At 38.8% G+C, this 20,185-nt stretch overlaps 1 protein-coding gene across 1 annotated transcript; it reads left to right on the top strand.

The window, feature by feature from the left end:
• Positions 1–310: 310 nt before the first annotated feature.
• On the top strand, positions 311–16,865 carry LOC127643885 (glutathione hydrolase 1 proenzyme-like). The gene is made up of 14 exons (XM_052126817.1): positions 311–1,929; positions 2,058–2,234; positions 4,417–4,554; positions 4,664–4,794; positions 7,181–7,270; positions 7,474–7,666; positions 8,538–8,701; positions 8,818–8,964; positions 10,350–10,486; positions 10,703–10,887; positions 12,308–12,435; positions 12,562–12,674; positions 12,915–13,028; positions 14,200–16,865. The coding sequence occupies exons 2-14, from the start codon at positions 2,200–2,202 to the stop codon at positions 14,353–14,355; spliced, it is 1,731 nt and encodes a 576-aa protein (XP_051982777.1). The 5' UTR covers positions 311–1,929; positions 2,058–2,199; the 3' UTR covers positions 14,356–16,865.
• Positions 16,866–20,185: the final 3,320 nt, after the last annotated feature.

Raw genomic sequence — 20,185 nt, 5'->3', positions numbered from 1 at the left:
CTTCAAACTTCAAAAGAACACAAAAGTATCATTCAGAAGTCTAATTAATTATTCATGAGACTCATGATTGTTATGAATGCATACGATAAGATTTGATGAGAAACAAACTGAAATCTAATGTATTATTGAGTGTAAATGTTCACTGACCGTTGATCTCCGGTGTGTGTTCATGATAGGACATGAGAGTAACAGTTCACGCAGACCCATCACGACATTGTATGACATCACTGAGCACAACATTTATTCACAATTTCTCCCTTTGTGTTCAGAAAAAGAAAGAAAGTCATATAGAGTTGTAACAACACAGGGGTGAGTAAACAATGACTGAATTTCCATTTTTGGATGAACTAATCCTTTAATTTTTTACAATAAAGAGTCATTGAGCCTGTATACATGCACACCAATGAGCTGATTACACCCAAACAAAATTAGCTTATTAAAAAGCCTGACAAAGCAAGAAATGTGTTCCCAATTGAAGAGGCATGCACACAACACTTGCAATTGTTGGATTAGCCGGTTAGAATGCTGGTAAAATTTTGTACATGCAATGCAAAATTGTTGTAATGGGCAAAACCTACTTGTCTGTTTACTCTTAAGCCTTACACCGATAAACACATTATTCACTATACATTTTGAGATTTCTCCATTATTTGATACATAATTCAGATCGTGAAGTACTAAATCTCTAATCAGGATAATCAGGTGTGTTATCAGATAAATAAGACATCTAGCATGAGCTGTTTTGGTGATCCTTGAGGAATTGAACAAGAAACACTGCAGATAGTCCTCGATCATGTTTGTTGCTTACAGTAACGAGTTCATGAAGACATATGATTATGTGTTTAGCTGGGTCTTGGCTTCTGGACAAAATTAATTAGAGGTTGGCAGTATGACTCCCACACTGATCAGCTTTTTGTTGTTGTCGATTATAATGAGTCTTTAAATAATCTTTGTGTTCTTGTTCAGGTTTGCAGTGAAAACAGTGATTTCTAATCTACGCTTCACTTATAATAAGAGAACATCGCAACACTGTTCTAGACATTGATTGGTTATGTTGAAGGACATCTTTTTTGGCTGTTGATTTAAATCTAAGGCAGTGTGGATGTTAACGGTTTCAGTTCTTGTGGCGTTTGCTTGCCTGTTCTCCTTTTTTTCCATTCCTCTTTCTGACCCATGTTTCTCAACTTGTTTTTAAGTTTAAGACACAAAACCAAAGATGTGTACTAAAGGCTGAATATCTTTAAACATCATTAATATTGTTAAGATTCAACATCGAGATTGTTCAAATGAATATGCGATTAATCAGAAAATCTAAATGTTTAGCACAAATCCTTATATTTTTATTCTAAGTCAATCATTTTTGTTTCATTAAAACATATAAAATATTGTATTTTGTTAAAGCAATTTCCAATTCTTTTGTCCTATCCCTGGAACCTGCTAAAATTATGTTACACAGTAAATACATTGTACTGTGTGTATTAATGGTAGTGTATAGTAGTGAAAGAGGCCTAATATCAAGTGGGACCAGTCAGAGGCTTTTGAATTAATTAAAATATTATTTATTTTTTTTAACTTTTCTCAATGTTGCAATTTGGTAATTTTTGGTAATTCAAACGCATGTCATTTCTTGGTTTACATTATTACTATTACAACTATTATTATTTGTGTTATTTACTGTGGTCTTGAGAATGTTTTTGAACATTGTACCGGAATAAAACCTAAGTGCAACCAAAAAGTCCAAGGTTGTGAAAATTTGTAAAAACATTTTGTGCTTGCCTGGGAACAACAAAGGGGAAATTGAAACCTTTATGAGACTTCTGTTACTTGTGACTCTGATTGATAATTTACACTCACAACAGTAAACTGTGGAGTTCTGCATCACAACAGGCCTCTTTGGATGAATGGTCATAAGGGATATTAAAGTTGCTGGTAAGATAGACTGTATATGAATGTTATAAATTTACTGTGGATACATTGTCATTAAGACATAATGTAAATATTTAATATATTAAAGCTCTTAAAAATATGCAACTACACATCTTCATCTCTGTCTACAGAATTATTATGTATGGTTATGTTTATTTATAACCTCTGGAGTTAACCTTCAATTACCAGAGATTACAGTATATCAGTCCAGCTGGCTTTTGATTCATTCACATATACAAGAAGAGAAGATCATTTCTGTGTCAGGAGGACATCATGGTTTGTGAAAAGGCAGGATCGTGTCTTAAAAGGTATGTCATTCACAAGTCAGTACTGTTTGCCATTTATCTGCATTCACACAGCAAAACGGTCAAAGACGAATGCAGGATACTGTAAGCTGTTTTCTGTCCCAAAGGATTATAATTAAATAGTTACTGTAAGATATTCTAAGGACTGTTTCCCACATCTTGCATATGTGTTTGACAGCCATGAAAGCCTGTATGTTTTCTATTAAATTAAAAACTATAAGAAAAGAATCATTATAATAATGCAGTCACGATGTGTTAAACTTTTAAAGGCATTCGTGGGGCATTTACACTCACTGAGCACTTTATTAGTAACACCTGTTCAACAGAGAATGACCAGACTGTTTCGAGCTGACAGAAAGGCACAGATGACACATTGTAGTGAGCAGAATATCATCTCAGAATGCACAACATGTCAAACCTTGAGGGTGATCGGCTACAACAGCAGTAGCTGTTGGGCACTTTATTAAGAGCATAGGGTTCCTAATAAAGTGCTCATTGAGTGTATTTCAACAGTGAATATTGTTCTTAGAGGAGGCTATGAATGAGAGATTTAATTTATTTATGACTGTGTACAAAGTCATTAGACAATTATATATTTAAATTTACATAGACTTCTAATTCTGCTGTAGGCCTACATTCTGTTGCCATGTGAGAGATTATACAACTACACAACTAAAACCTGATATTATTATTCTTTAATTATTTACCTTTACACCTGAAACAGAAGTATGTTAAAAAGGAAGTATTTGACATAACGCTTAATTCTCATTGCAAAATAAGATGGATACTAAAATAGGGAAGTGTTCAAAGAAACATTTGGGCTTGCATATTGTTTGAGTGCTGTACACTTTGGATTTATATGCAAAATAATGAAATCGGACAAAGAACAAAGATACTTATTATTGTAAGGTTTTTTAAACAGGTTTTATGAACTGGTGAACAAGCCGTTCAATGTTTTGCAGGTTTTTTCATGAACTACAGTGAAACAGGTTATAAAGGTGATGTAGCATAAAAACACGCTATATACAGTGCATTCAGAAAGTATTCATGATGGGTACCATCGGTGGACAGCCATTTTCAGGTTTTTCCAGAGATGTTCGATTGGGTTCAAATCTGGGCTCTGGCTGGGCCACTCAAGGACATTCACAGAGTTGTCTCTAAGTCTCTCTTGTGTTATCTTGGCTGTGTGCTTAAGGTCATTGTCCTTTTGGAAGGTGAACCTTCGGTCCAGTCTGAGGTCTTGAGCTTAGCTGGATATCTGTTTACTTACGTAAACATGTTTGTGCCTCGTGCAGTCGCTATGAGTTTTGTCTGTTGCACTAGTGCATGGTAGAACTCTGGCATACCGTAAGACTGAATAGTGTTCTCCATCCCGGAATACAACCAATGGGAAGCGAGAGTGTTTCCCTGGTAATGTGGAAGACCCGCTTCACTGTGTCTATCCAGCATGTATGCCTTGAGCGTCCTCAACAAGTTCTTAATTCGTGTTGCAACATGGCTGTCTTCTGGCATGGTGTCAACAACAGAAGTACTAAAATGACCTGTGTCATGCCACAAACATCTGCTTAGATGATGCGGAAAATCTCAGTGTTGTGACACAGCCATCTTCTGGCATGATGTCAACAACAGTAAAAACAGGGCTAAGTGTCCTGTGCTACTGCAGAAATGTTACACTCTTGTTACCGGCTTGCAACCGCTGGGAAGCGAGAGCGTTGCCCTTGTAATGTGGAAGAAGCCGGTCCAAATATTTGAGAGATGTTTACATTGCCTGGAAAGAGGAAAATTAGGACAGTATGAAATTAACTTCTGCTTATATACTCACTTTTAGAACAGCATAGGTGGCACATCAAGCTTCACTAGCCAATCAAATGAATCGAATAGGGTTTCAAGGTCACCGGCCCTTGGAGGAGCTCCCACAGCATCAGCTTCTGAACCAGCGTCGAAGTTACCTTCTTGATCTATCAATTCTCTAAGATGTAGAGTTTCATAGCAATTTCCCTGATAATAGTATCAAATGACATATATGGAGTAGATTATCCTGTCACACATGCTAGTTTATACAGTAGGAGTGATAGACAAGGACATCTCAGTATGCAAATGTATAAAGTTAAATAGAGATAGCAAAGAATGTTTCTATTCTGTTTGTGTTATGAATAAATCTTGCATATCACGTCTCTACTTTTAGATGTCTGGTGGTCTTTTTTGTGGCTGCAATGGTTTTGATCACGATTATACTGTGGTATAAACACACTCCCCCATCATACGCTTGCTTTTATAAAGCAGCAGTGGCAGCAGATAATGGGAAATGCTCTGAGATTGGGAAGTAAGATCATTTAATTCATTTGTTTCTTGCATGCAAAATAAGTCAGAATGTACATTTTGAATGTCTGCAACACGAGTCAGTTTTTCACTTTCAGTCTTTATGTTTTCAGGGACATCTTGAAGCTGAAAGGTTCAGCAGTTGATGCTGCTATTGCCGCTCTTCTTTGTTTGGGTGTGGTTCATCCCCACAACCTGGGTTTAGGAGGAGGTGTGATTTTCAACATATATGATGCATCAACAGGTACTTTGAGTTTGAGAGACCTTAGACACCATAGATCTTCCACAATGTCCTAAATTCTTTAGTTAGTTTGCATATTTATTAGGGCTGTTGAATAAAGCATGAATACAGTGTGATTCATTCTTGTTTTAATCATGGACCATAAGAATATTCCCATCATTGGAGCAATTCAAGCTTGAAATACCGCCATTTTCAACTCCAGCTGTATAGGCAACACACAGCTGTTCAGAGATCAAACCACACTCAGCGTCGCTTGATGCTATAGACAGCACAAGATGAAAATGCATTCTTGGGTTCAAAAACACTTGGACAGAGTGCAATGCTGTTTCAAACTATGTTTAACTTGACACAGCAACTTAAAAAGTGCTACTATGTTTATGATGTGAAAACAGCCGTCGTGTTTTCCAGGCTAAAGAGGAAATTGACCATCCAAGCTGTTATCAGCATCAGGTCCAAAAGCAATTGTCTGTCATGGTATGATGGTGTGCCAATGGCAATGAATGGGTAACTTGCAAATCTGTGAGGGCACCGTTAATGGTACATAGATATGTACCAATTTTGGATCAATATATGCTGCCATCTAGACGGTGTCTTTTTCTGGGATGTTCCTGCATTGGGAATGCAGGTGCTAGATTGGCCTGACAGCAGTCCTGACCTCTCTCCAATTGAGAATGTTTGGCGCATTATGTTGTGCACTATATGGCAATGAAAGCCAATTGCTTAGCTTAAGACCTGCATAATGGATGAATGGGGGGAAATTCCGCTAGCCAAACTTAACAAACTGGTATCTTCAGTGCCAAAATGCTTAATAAGTGTTATTAAAAGTTACTGAGTGGTAAACACTTCACTGACCCAGTTTTCTTGGAGCATGTTGCAATCATCTGATCTTAAATTAGTGTTAAGACATTTTAATTCACAAGGTAAAAAAATCAAATAATGTATTGTTGTAGCGCTTTCAATATAGCACAAGGTGAATAGAATTTACAAATCACTCCTTTTGTTTTTATTAGCATTTTTTATACTTTCTCAACTTTTTTGGAATCTGGGTTGTATATTTATTAGTGCTGTCAGTAGCTCATTTTTTTTTTAACCTTGATTAAAAGTATACATTTTGTAGTTAATCACGATTAATCACAGATTTTGAAAGTGCTGAAAATTGACACTAGATATACTTATATTCTTGTCCATCTTAGGAAAGAATAAAAACATTATGTAACAATATTAAGCTTTATTAACATTTTCCATACAAAGCCTTCCACAAGCAATGCACTAAAACAGCAGCAATTCCAGTAACATTAAACGTTTCCCAAAGTCTATGTGGGAGTTTGACTAATTGAAAGAACTAGTTTCCTAATAGGTTGCATTTTCACGGCATGTCGCATTAATTCTCTTAAACTCTCATCCTCCACAATATTAATCTGCTGGTAGACTGTGACTATCCGCTTTTTTACAGCAATCGTGAAGCTGCGTTCATGATTCATGCCAGTGCCTAGCACCGCTTTGAACTCACCATGAAAAGCGCTTCCAGACAAAAACGTCTTATTCTGCATTTTGGTGATGGTTAAAACTTGCTTCTGTGGGAATTAAATGCACCTTACAAGTCCCATCTGGGCTTGTTTTGTACATCATACAGTGCTAAGAGCTTCTTTCTCCATAATTTTATCACTGACAGGAAAGCGCTGTCAGAGATTATTGTAATTACTAAGATTTCTGCGGCTCTATCATAGGAGAGTATTACAACAGTACCGCCCATGGAATGTCAATGGGATCGCCGCGTTATGCTATTTTATGCTAAGCTTGTAGGCTCGCCGTGGTAGAAGGGCTCTGTGTTTGTTTGTGAAGTGTGCATCAGTGTAATCTACACTAGACATTACAAAGGTTCCCCCCTTCACAAAAGTGTTTATGCTGTATTAACGTTAAACAAGTTAATTGCGATTAAGAAAAATTAACACATTAAACGTTTTTAAATAATTGCATGTGTTAACACGTTAATTCTGACAGCATTAATATTTATCTCATTAAATTGGAGCCTTTGTGGTTTAATAATATTACTAGGACAAAATGTGATTTTAATCAGTGGGCTGAATGTTAATATAATTACATTTGTACGTCAGATGGTATCAGATTTTGGTATCTGAGCATTTTTACGAGGAAGAGTACAAGTGCAAATCTGATCAGTATCGGGACATCCCTACTTATAAAGTATTTAACTTGGAAGCTGTTAAAAATGGACAGACATGAAATAAGAAATATAAGCGGAAGGTGGTTGATCTTTACCTCATTTGAGAGACAAGTGGGCACAGACCATTTTGGTTGACCTTTTTTATTTGACGGAGAAAATATATCCTTTTCATGTACACTGAAATGAAACATTTATTTTCTTCTACAGGAAACGTGGAGACAATTGATGCAAGAGAAAGTGCTCCAATGAGCGCCTATGAAACCATGTTTGGCACTGATGCCCAGATGGCACAGAAAGGTACATCAGCAATTATGTACATAAAACCAAGTCCAGCGTCCAAGGTGCTTTTTATAACAGAAAACAATCAGTAAATGCAGCAGTTCACACAGAAGCTGTTATTAGTTCTCTCTCATTTGAAAAGTAAATCTATCAGACAATTCTTTCCCCATTTAGCCCATTTTGAATGATTAAACCACTCCTCTTTTTTGCATCAATGGCAGGAGTGTTTTCCATTGCTGTACCAGGACAAATTCGTGGTTACGAGGTGGCACACAAAAGATATGGGAGACTGCCATGGAAGGAACTGTTCAAACCCAGTATAAATTTGGCACGTGATGGTTTTAAAATCAACAAGGCTTTGGCTGATGGCATTGAACACAAACGTTCAGCAATTCTGAATGATGAAACATTGTGGTAAATTTATATATAAATAGTAATTTTATATTAAATCTTGCAGCATAATACATTTTTTACTTGTCAAACAATGAATCCTGTAACTCACTCTACTGGTCTGATCACTCTCACTAATAATGTTTATTACATTACCTTGCTGTTGCTCTTCCCTCTTTAGGGCTTTTCACACCAAGCTTACCCCTGGGTTATCTTCTTTTTAAACCCTGCTTTTAACCCTGTGTAAAGCTACGTTTCACACTTTAAATTTGAAAAGGGGTTTATTCACCGCTTTTGCACTGCTTTAGTGCTTTTCATCATCAGCACAGTCTGCACAGACCATATGTGTGTGGCCCAGATTGTCTCGACATGAGGACAGTCCTCGTGCGTCTGCTTATGACTGTACTAAAAGAGTACCACAAAGCAGTCATAGCGCACCTGCGTCGAACACGTTCCTATTCACTCGTGGTCAAAAGAGTATTCTTTGAGAAGCTGCGCAAACAAGAGTATACCCAAGCCTTTAGATGGTTACAGAAAGATGTTCAGCAACACACAACCAATCAGAAAATGTCTCAGTGCTAACCTCATTTAATATTCATGCGCTTTGTGCATTCGCAAAACTTTCATGTGCTGTTTAGGTTCTCCGTCTGAAGAAAACCGGTATAATGTATAATCAATAACTGTGAAGGCATACGCATTAACTGCCATGACAACAGCGTTATGCTGTATGTTTCAGAAGAGGAAAGACTGGTTGCCCAGGGTTTACAAATGTAGTGTGAAACGTGAATACCCAGGGTAAAGCTTGAACAGTGTGACACAAGATAACCAAGGATTTCATTTTCCCAGGGTTATGAATGACCAATGTAAAAAGCCCTTTTCTCTTTCTGGTTTTCAGTGAAGTGTTTTGTGATACTTCAAGAAAAGAAACCCTTAAGGAAAATGATATTTTAAGACTTCCTAAACTGGCGCAAACCTATCAGACGATAGCAGATTATGGGCCAGATGTATTTTACAGTGGGTCTCTAGCCAATGATATAGTCAAGGATATCAGTGATAGAGGTAATTCCATGTTTGCTCTCTTTTTCATATTATTCAAAATAAGGTCAGTTTACCTTTTGCTGTATACAGTATATATACACACATGCAGTATGAAGGGTATGTTTCTGGTAATACAGGAGGGAATATAACACTTCAGGATCTTAAGGAATACAAGGCAAAAATGAATAAGACGTTGAACATTACTGTGGGAGATAACAACGTTTATGTTCCTACTTCTCCATCCAGCGGGCCTGTGCTCGCACTGATACTCAACATACTCAAAGGTGAGACAGTGTGTTGTGTCTGTGTGTTTTGGATATGTGGCACAAAGATTTTGTGTCCTTGTTACAGATTTTTACAAAGAAGGTCAAAGCATTCAAAATAATTAATACAGCAATCAGAACATATTATAATTTTTCATAAATAATTGCAAATTCCTCTTACACTGATGAGACAAAAAAAGATGACCACCTGCCTAATCCGCATTCCGCCAAATCAGTGCCAACCCACCAAGTCATGAATCGGATTGAGATCCGGGAAACACACTGAACTCTTCAACATGTTCCAGGAACCATTCCTGAACAATGTGTGCAGTGTGGCATTATCCTGCTGAAAGAGGCCACTGCCATCAGGGAATACCACTGCCATGAAGGGGTGTACATGGTCTGCAACAATGTTTGGGTGGGTGGCACATGTCAAATCATCCGCATGAATGGCTGGACCCAGTGTTTCCCAGCACAACATTGCCTAGAGCATCACACTTCCTCCAACGGCTTGTCGTCTTCCCACTGTGCATCCTGGTGCCATCATTTCCCCAGGTAAACTGCGGACACGTCAACATGATATAATAGAAAATGAGACTCATTGGACCAGGCGACCTTCTTCCACTGCTCCAAGGTCCAGTTCCGATGCTCTCGTGCCCTTTGTAGGCACTTTCGACGTTGGACAGGGTGCGATGCACTGTGTGTTGTTACACGTTCCTCCCGTAATAATCATTAAAATTTTCTGTGATTTGTACCACAGTAGACCTTCTGTCGGTTAGGACTAGACAGGATAGCCTTAATTGCCCTCTCGCATCGATGGGCCTCTGGTTTGTCCCTCCTCGGACCATTGTCAGTATATATATTCACCACTGCTGACCGTGAGCACCCCAAAAGCCATTTTAGAGATGCTCTGACCCAGTCGTCTGGTCATAACTATTTGGCTCTTGTTAAAGTCACTCAGGTCTTTACTCCTGCCCATTTCTCCTGCATTCAACACAAGTGCCACTTTTCCAATGTCAAGTCTGTAACACTGATTTTAACTCATTCTTCTGTACTCCTTTTCCTTTTAGGACGTTTGTCTAAGTCATTGTTGACCGATCAAATCAAAATTTCATAACTCACATTTCTTACTCTCCAAACTCAAGAATGATCTGCTCAAAGTTCTTGCTTTGTTTAAATGGGCTGCCTGCTATGAACATGCAAAGTTTTTGACAGGAAGAAATTGTCTCAAAGGCTTCAGATTGGCAAAACAAATCGTACCATGGCAACAATTTATTTGGATTAGTTTACTAAGGGCAAGCGTTTTAAATAATGTTAAAATAGTGTAAGGAAAAGTATACATTTGAACACACAGAATGACATTTAAAGGGACAACTGAGACCAAAAATTCACCTTTTCCATTTTAGGTTACAACTTCTCACCTCGCAGTGTTTCTACACAAGAGAAGAGGACTTTAACATATCATCGCATAATAGAGGCATTTCGCTTTGCTTATGCCCAGAGGACTAAACTTGGAGACCCACTGTATGTCAACATTAATGATGTGAGTTCAGCTTGTATATATTTGTATTTATGGATTTATTGGGAGTATTTTTACTGGATTTATCATCCTATATTATGAGTTTTAAGTCAACCCACCTCTCAAATTCTTAAATCTTAACTCCAGATTGGCTACAACATCTGATCTATTTAATTCAAGGTCTGAGTTGAGTATTTTTTATGGCCTTTGTAAATCTTGTTTTAATTCTCATTTGTCAAGGTCATCCAAAACATGACCTCAGAGCACTTTGCCAACAACATCAGGAATAAGATCACAAACACTACTCACCCAGGAAGCTACTATGAACCTGAGTATTATGTACCTGATGTCAATGGGACGTCTCACCTCTCTATCATCGCAGAAGATGGAAGTGCTGTGGCCGTCACCAGCAGTATCAATGATCAGTAAGAGAACGAGAACCTTCTAGATCATTGTGTTTTAATCATGTGTCTGAGGACCTCTAGTACTGTGCATTAGATGTCTCAATAATCTGATACACCCAGTTCAGATCACTGAGTCTCAACTGACAAAATTAATTCAGATGTATTTGAAACGGAGACATCCAAAATGTGCAAACAAATGTGACGCTATTTATTCAGTAGTGCTAAATAAAACAGCCTGTTAAATGCTTGGTTTGAGATGGCTCTAAAGTTACAAGCCAGGAGTGAGTTATTTTTTTAGCAGCCTTTTCTGCCCCACACAGCCGAAAGGAATACACCAACACTGATTGTCCAGCAAAATGTCTATTATTTAATTTTCACACAGTTTTATAAGATATAAGAGACACGATTCCAGTCTACAACTACATTTATTGGAGTTATAGTTAAAGTATGTATTTTATTTAACCTATCTTAATATTCAGAGACAACTATAAGTAAGCCATTCATATTAACATTTTCTTGAAAACTGTGAACTATGTCTCTGGTGCAATAAAAAGTCCTGTGTTTGTTTTGAGTGACCCACTTAGACCCGCTCAACCAATTCTGTAAGTTTGGGGTGGGACTATCTGACTGTTTGTACAATTGCAGTCTTTGGAAAGCAGTTTTGAAAACATTGTTTATATTTTAAATTGGTTCGGTGGCGAAATCACAGAAATCACTTACTGTAAAAGTCAGAATCGGACACTGCGGGAAGATCCATGTGCAGAGTTTATTAGAAAGAGACCACCTGCCTAATCCGCATTCCGCCAAATCAGTGCCAACCCACCAAGGCATGACTCGGATTGAGATCCGGGAAACACACTGAACTCTTCAATATGTTCCACGAACCATTCCTGAACAATGTGTGCAGTGTGGCAGGGCACATTATCCTGCTGAAAGAGACCACTAATATCCCATTGTCATGGAGGTGTGTACCTGGTCTGCAACAATGTTTAGGTAGGGTGGCTCATGTCAAATTGACATGCACATGAATGGACGGACCCAGGGTTTCCCAGCAGAACATTGCCCTGAGCATCACGCTCCCTCCACCGCCTTGTCATCTTCCTACAGTGCATCCTGGTGCCACCACTTCCCCAGGTAAATGGCGCACACATACACGGCCGTCCACAAGATGTAAAAAATCGGGACTCATCAGACCATGCAACAATCTTCCACTGCTTCAAAGTCCGGTTTCGACACTCATTGTTGGCTGTTTCCACGGTGGACAGGGGTCATTATTTGTTTGTTTGTTGTTGTTTTTTGGGACGAAGGTGGGGTCAGGTTTTTTGGTTAATTTCACATAAATGATTGCTTCACACCTACTCAAGAGCTTGTCCATTCAAAAATGTCTAAGGATTATATTTTCTCAACTTGAAAACATTCTTGTGTTTGTTACCGTTTCCAGTTTTGGTTCTCTGGTGATGTCACCCTCAACTGGCATAATCTTTAATAACCAGATGGATGATTTCTGCTCTCCTGGTTTTAATAATAGCAATGGGGTGCCCCCTTCACCCAATAACTTCATTCAACCAGGTATAAGACTCATATGAGTTTAAATTAATTACTACCAACACTGCTCTTATCAGTACATGGAAGTGTTTACAGGTAAAAGTACTGTTCAGTAACTGTATATGCAATCTTCTTTTGTCTTTTGACCAGGTAAACAACCACTTTCATCAATGTCTCCCACGATAATATTTGACAAACACAACAAAGTCAAAATGGTGGTTGGGGCTTCAGGTGGGCCAAAAATCACCACAGGAACTGCTCAGGTAACTAAAGACTCATAAACAGATTTTAATTATTTAAATATGGCTCATGTTTGGATACATATTTACACCTTTATGTAACATTCTGTACATTTACAGCACATAATAAATGCCAATATCAGAAATGTAATTATTTATTCTGAATAGGGCCTGCATAAAATTGTTTTACTATAATTTTGTCATTTTAAAATGTATTTGTTATAATAACATAGCTTTTCACGTCTCCTGTCTCTCTCATCTTAGGTGATCATGAATGTCCTGTTCTTTAACTATGATCTGAACAAAGCTGTTAAAGAACCCAGACTTCACAATCAGTTAATGCCCAACAGGACCTCTGTGGAAAGTGACTTTGAGGAGGTCAGATTCGTACACTTGATGACAAAAGTTGCATAAAGGTGCACTTAGTAATATTTGTGTTTGTTTTATTGACTCCTGTGTTGTGTAGATGCAATATCATGCAAAAATGGTTCTAAGTTACAAGGGATTATTGAGATAAAGCGAAGTAATATTGGGCTGGTCATGTGATCTCAACATGGCAGCACACATAATGTGCTATAAATAAACACATATCAGCCACAACTAAACAGTTGAACAACAATTAAAAGCACCTGCCTAATATTGTGTCGGTCCCCCTCATGCCGTCAAAATAGCGCCAACCTGCATCTGAGAACAGCATTCAGAGATGATATCCTTCATCACAATTGTACAGAGTGGTTATCTGAGTTACTGTAGACTTTACCAGTTCAAACCAGTCTGACCATTCTCTGCTGACCTCTCTCATCAACAAGTGTTTCGTACACAGAACTGTCGCTCACTGGATGTTTTGTGTTTTTGGCACCATTCGGAGTAAATTCTAGAGACTGTTGTGTGTGAAAATCCCAGAAATACTCAAACCAGCCCGTCTGACACCAACAATCATCCATGTGATTATCTAATCAGCCAATCGTGTGTCAGCAGTGCATAAAATCATGCAGATACGGGTCAGGAGCTTCAGTTAATGTTCACATCAACCATCAGAATGGGGAACATTTTATCTCAGTGATTTGAAGTGTGGCATGATTGTTGGTGTCAGATTGTTGGTGTCTGTGTATGAGAGAGGTCAACAGAGAATGGTCAGACTGGTTTGAACTGGTAAAGTCTACAGTAACTCAGATAACCACTCTGTACAATTGTGCTGAAGAATATCATCTCTGAATGCTGTTCTGACACGCGGGTTGGCGCTGTTTTGGCGGCTCGAGGGGGGCCGACACAATATTAGGCAGGTGCTTTTCTGGTTAACTGTGTCAACATTTTTCATTTCATGCATTAATTCTTCAGGCCTAATTTAAAAAACAAAACTATGCTATGCTAAACAGAAATAATTTATTTCTGTTTAAAAGTTTAGCGCTAACTAAGTGCACCTTTAATGTAAAACTTGATAAGTAGATTAACATAATCAGCATACTACAAATGATCAGATTTTGTCTTTTGTTTATGTGTGTTTATGTGTGTTTATGTGTGGCTGTTTGTGGATATACAAATGCTGCAGAGTGTATATCAGGACTTGCATCGGACATATCTTCATGAAATAAAGGTAATACTACCCAGCGACACAATAGCAAAGGTTCAGGCAATTGTGCAACAACAGGGGGAAATCTGTGCTAAATGTGATGACAGGAAGCGAGGCTATCCTGCAGGATACTGACCCCGGCTCCCTCTCTCTTCTCACCTATTGGGAACATTCAGACAACATTCACATTCAGAAGTGGTTATACCTTTACTGTAACTCAAAACTCCTCTCTTCAAACTTTGAATGGAATTGTTGACACTTGTATTTGCTTGTTTATTAGTATGAAGCATTTTATAAGTATTTCTGATGCACTTCCAGGAGTCATTAAGATCCAGTGTTAATTAGAAAGTAATCCACAACACATTACTACTGTAATTACATCAATACAACTGTAATCAGATTACACTACTCATTACTTCTTGAGAAAAGCAATCACATTACTATTTAATACTTTTAATTAAGTAACTTTTTCAAGAAAATGTTGTTGTTCTGCATTCAAAATAATATTTATATATGTTCTCATTGTTTATTGTAAGATGCAAGTCATACTCTCAGCACCTCAAGTGTCCCTATAATCACTCATTAGTGACTCTCCAGCGGTTACAGGAACATATTTCACATTTTAATTGTATTTGACATAATATTATTGTACAAATATGTGTAACCCAGTCAATGTACTTAAAATAAATACACTTAGTAACTGTAGTCTAATAACCCAAATGTAAAGTGTAATCCTGTACACTACTTTTTTTAAAGTAATTCGATTAAAGTAACTAATTGCTTTGTCACAGTTACTAATAATAGGCTTAGTTCCAGTATGACAGGGGTACAAGGATAAGAGATGATTCAAAGAAAAGAGAATTGATACAACAGAATTGTTTCAGAAATGCAACAGAGGCATTAAACAGATCATTCATGTAAACATCAGAAGAAAGCCCTTAACACCACCATCTAGTGGCCATCATCAAGTCAGTCTTAAAGAGCATACGGTCTATAGGCATTCAGTGGGCTGGGGGTTCTCCAGTCAACATAACTACAGTTCTGTGAAAAAAGTATTTGCCCTCTTTCTAATTTCTTCTGTTTTTTTGTATTTGTCATCCTAAATTGTTTTAGATCTTCATATGAGATATAACATAAAACGAAGGCAATCTGATTAAGCACAAAGTTTACAACATATATATTTTTATTGAAGCAAAAAAGTTATCCAACACCTATATCACCCATGTGAAAAACGAACTGCCCCCTTAAACTTAACAGCTGGTTGTGTCACCTTTAGCAGCAACAATTGCATCAAGCGCGTCTGATAACTGGAGATCAGTCTTTCACAACGCTGTGGGGGAATTCTGAGTTCACAGAACTGTTTTAGTTCAGACACATTGAAGGGTTTGAGGATGAACTGCCCATTTAAGTCCTGCCACGGCATCTCAATCGGGTTCAAGTCAGGCCTTTAACTTTAATTTAGCCGCTTTTGAGTCATTCAGAGGGGGACTTCCTCCTATGTGCTGGATCATTGTCTTGCTGCATAATCCAGTTGCGCTTGAGCTTCAACTCACAGACTGATGACGGGACGTTCTCCCTTATGATTTTCTGCTAGAGAGCAGAACTCAGTTGAGTTTCCCTCAATTGTTTATTGTGGCATGGGGGGCGTGGTCGTGGTTTGGTTGGGGCGATGGAGGAGTCAGGAGACAATGAGGCAGTTTCAAGGTTAGTATCTTTAATTTCCGTAACTTCGACACAGATACAACGGTAACCGTCGTTATAATTGTACACAACAAGGCACAGGTCTCCACTCTCTGGCTGTCGTGTTTCATGCATTCACTCTCTCCCCCTCTCGACATTTGGCGTTCCTTAAATGTCTCTCTCCGTATCACCTATAACAAGACACAGGTGACAAGCCTTACCGCTCTCTCTCTCGCCCGCAGACCGACACACGACCACGCCCCCCATGCCACATTTATGTTTTATGTTAGATTTTATTATAATTTGTATTCAAATAGATATACAGAAAAACAGGAGAAATCAGGATGGGGCAAATACTTTTTCAAAGGACCGTCTGTGACTCGGACGACTTCATTTTCATAGAAATAAGGAAGTGTCCACACCTATGGGAATGTATTTACATATGACTCAGACATTGACTGAATCCTGAACAATGAGCCACTGACTCACAGAATGGGGCTGCGGCACCTCGAGCCATCACAGACAAAAGCTGATAGCCTTAGCAAGATTCATTCACATACACTCTTGTTCAAGTTGACAAACAGGATGCAGAGATGTAGACGATCTGACAGAATCATGATACCAAATACCCTGAAAGCCCAATACAATGTTTTTCATGTGATGTTATATGAAAGAGAGTGGATCACCTGATCTTATAGTGACACTTAAATGTGCAATCCCACAGTATGTATAATATTACATTTGGACTTATTTAAAATTGTAATAGTCTAGTGAGAATGTTTGGAAATTTAAATGAATTTATTGCACTAGTGTCATTTCATTTCCTCGTGACCCCAGAGCCGCGAATCAAACATCTTTGACAAAAGTACTGTAAGTACTGCTAAATCTTTGGATTTCTACATTAATCTGTTCAATTAAATGCTGTGTATTACATTCTCTCACTAACATGTATTCATTAGTAAATAATGGAGGTTTTTTTTGTGTGTCCCTTGATTTATTGTCCACACTGTTATGTCATGATACTATAACCTTTACTTGAACATTTACATTTACATTTATGCAATTGGCAGATGCTTTTATCCAAAGCGGCTTACAGTGCAATTATTACAGGGACAAGCCCTGGAACAACTTGGCGTTAAGTGTCTTACTCAAGGACACAATGGTGGTGATTGTGGGGATCAAACCAGCAACCTTCTGATTACCACTGTATTATACAGTGCCCTTATTACAGGGACAATCCCCCCAGAGCAACCTGGAGTTAAGTGCCTTACTCAAGGACACAATGGTGGTGATCAAACCAGCAACCTTCTGATTACCACTGTATTATACAGTGCCCTTATTACAGGGACAATCCCCCCGGAGCAACCTGGAGTTAAGTGCCTTACTCAAGGACACAATGGTGGTGATCAAACCAGCAACCTTCTGATTACCACTGTATTATACAGTGCCCTTATTACAGGGACAATCCCCCCGGAGCAACCTGGTTAAGTTAAGTGCCTTACTCAAGGACACTGTAACATAGACTCAGTTAGGTTGGGATCCATAAGCAGTGTTTTATTGAAACTCACAGATATGGTCTGGCAATGGGGGTATCAGGGCAAACGTAGGCAGAGCAGGAGCGTAGTGAGTGAAGCAGGATGTCAGGGCAGGCAGCAAAGGGTAATCACGAGGAGACAGGCAAGGTTCAGGTAGGCAGGCAGTGTTCAACTGTAGTCAATAGGCAAAGCAAGGTCGGTAGGCAAATAATCAAACAAGAATGGTCGTAGAACGCTCAGTAGAGTAGCCGGAACAAACAAGACTTCGCCCTGAGTGTGTAACTGCGTGAAGCTTAAATAGAGGGAGCAGGGATGGGAATCAGCTGTAAATTTAATCAAGCCCGGTATGTGGGTGCATGGGTGATTAGAACTCAGGTGAATCAGATCTCCGGTGGCCGATCGCGGAGGTGCTCTCGAAAGCGTTTGTGACAGACACAATGGTGGTGACTGTGGGGATTGAACCAGCTACCTTCTGAGTACCAGTTATGTGCTTTAGCCCACTACCACCACCACACTTGAACATTAAAGGTGTGCTACTCTTCTATCCTAGCTTAATATGCTGAAACAACTATAAGTATATTTAACTATACTATAAGTTAATTTTCTCAAAAAATGCAAACACTGCACCTCTGTGCCGCAATTAAATTTCCTGTTTGTTTTGACTGACCTGTCTAGACCCCACCCACCAACACTGACTCAGCCCACCCCACAACTCACATAATGATGATAAAAATATATTCTTCATTCTTAGTTTATGATACATAATGCATTAACTAATGTTAACAAATGGAACTTTAATGTAAAGTGTTCCCTAAAATGTTAATAGATATATTCAATAATAATAAAGTCTAGATCTAGCTGATCTATTACTTATTGTGATCTATCTCATTATACTAGAGTCAGACAGTGTAGCTGCACCACAGGCCATCAAGAGGAACAAAACTCATGTTTAAAGGTGCAGTGTAAGATTCAGAAACGCTTGTTATTAGTGACACCTGTGGCCGTTCAATGAACTGCAGCAACTACATGACGCTCGCGCTCGTGCGCACACTCCAAAGTGACACGAGCATCAACCAAAACAATGATGAACGTTTGTTTGGTTTACTCTGAGTTTGTGCTGGAGCCGGACGTTTGCTGGATTCATCTCTAAGATAACGTTATCTACTGTTGCCGTTTGTTGTCGCTGTTGAATAGCGGAAGAGAAGCGCTGAGACTGCCATGAGCATAAACGTCACATCCTTTGGATTTTCCCTGCAAAAGCGACCCGCTTGAATGATTGAAGAATGTTTATGGGCATTCAATGTGATTTTTCTGAGGTCTGAATAATATAGATAATGTTCAGTGCACAATTGTGTATTTTGTGTAACCTTTTAAAAGTGCTTTTCACTGTGTCTCATTCACCCATTCGTTCACCAGCGATGGCAGAGCTGCCATGCAAGGCGCTAGCCTTGCATAAACATAATGATATAAACTATCAGTCTATATTATAATAATATCTACTAAAATATATTTGAAATAAGTGTTCTCTGACCAATTTAATAAAATTAAAGCATGGGAAGTTCTTCTTAAAGGACGTACAAGGTATGTGTAAGAAGATTTTAATTCATTTGTATGGAGTAAGACATTTGTTAGTTAGGTTTTTAATATATGGATATATACACTCACCTAAAGGATTATTAGGAACACCTGTTCAATTTCTCATTAATGCAATTATCTAATCAACCAATCACATGGCAGTTGCTTCAATGCATTTAGGGGTGTGGTCCTGGTCAAGACAATCTCCTGAACTCCAAACTGAATGTCAGAATGGGAAAGAAAGGTGATTTAAGCAATTTTGAGCGTGGCATGGTTGTTGGTGCCAGACGGGCCGGTCTGAGTATTTCACAATCTGCTCAGTTACTGGGATTTTCACGCACAACCATTTCTAGGGTTTACAAAGAATGGTGTGAAAAGGAAAAACATCCAGTATGCGGCAGTCCTGTGGGCTTAAAATGCCTTGTTGATGCTAGAGGTCAGAGGAGAATGGGCCGACTGATTCAAGCTGATAGAAGAGCAAATTTGCCTGAAATAACCACTCGCTACAACCGAGGTATGCAGCAAAGCATTTGTGAAGCCACAACACGCACAACCTTGAGGCGGATGGGCTACAACAGCAGAAGACCCCACCGGTACCACTCATCTCCACTACAAATAGGAAAAAGAGGCTACAATTTGCAAGAGCTCACCAAAATTGGACAGTTGAAGACTGGAAAAATGTTTCCTGGTCTGATGAGTCTCGATTTCTGTTGAGACATTCAGATGGTAGAGTCAGAATTTGGCGTAAACAGAATGAGAACATGGATCCATCATGCCTTGTTCCCACTGTGCAGGCTGGTGGTGGTGGTGTAATGGTGTGGGGGATGTTTTCTTGGCACACTTTAGGCCCCTTAGTGCCAATTGGGCATCGCTTAAATGCCACGGCCTACCTGAGCATTGTTTCTGACCATGTCCATCCCTTTATGGACACCATGTACCCATCCTCTGATGGCTACTTCCAGCAGGATAATGCACCATGTCACAAAGCTCGAATCATTTCAAATTGGTTTCTTGAACATGACAATGAGTTCACTGTACTAAAATGGCCCCCACAGTCACCAGATCTCAACCCAATAGAGCATCTTTGGGATGTGGTGGAACGGGAGCTTCGTGCCCTGGATGTGCATCCCACAAATCTCCATCAACTGCAAGATGCTATCCTATCAATATGGGCC

The sequence above is a fragment of the Xyrauchen texanus genome, chromosome 5, assembly GCF_025860055.1.
Source record: "Xyrauchen texanus isolate HMW12.3.18 chromosome 5, RBS_HiC_50CHRs, whole genome shotgun sequence".
NCBI classification, from domain to species: domain Eukaryota; kingdom Metazoa; phylum Chordata; class Actinopteri; order Cypriniformes; family Catostomidae; genus Xyrauchen; species Xyrauchen texanus.
Note: the sequence above shows the minus strand (reverse complement) of the source record. Positions and strands in the feature narration are given on the sequence as shown.

What these genes read in the sequence shown, in the direction of transcription:
- LOC127643885 (XM_052126817.1), top strand. Translation starts at nt 2,200, where the DNA reads ATGGTTTGTGAAAAGGCAGGATCGTGTCTTAAAAG. An exon ending in CTGAATGATGAAACATTGTG is followed by an intron (nt 7,667 to 8,537) that starts GTAAATTTATAT and finishes TCTGGTTTTCAG; the next exon opens with TGAAGTGTTTTGTGATACTT. An exon ending in TCACCACAGGAACTGCTCAG is followed by an intron (nt 12,675 to 12,914) that starts GTAACTAAAGAC and finishes CTCTCATCTTAG; the next exon opens with GTGATCATGAATGTCCTGTT.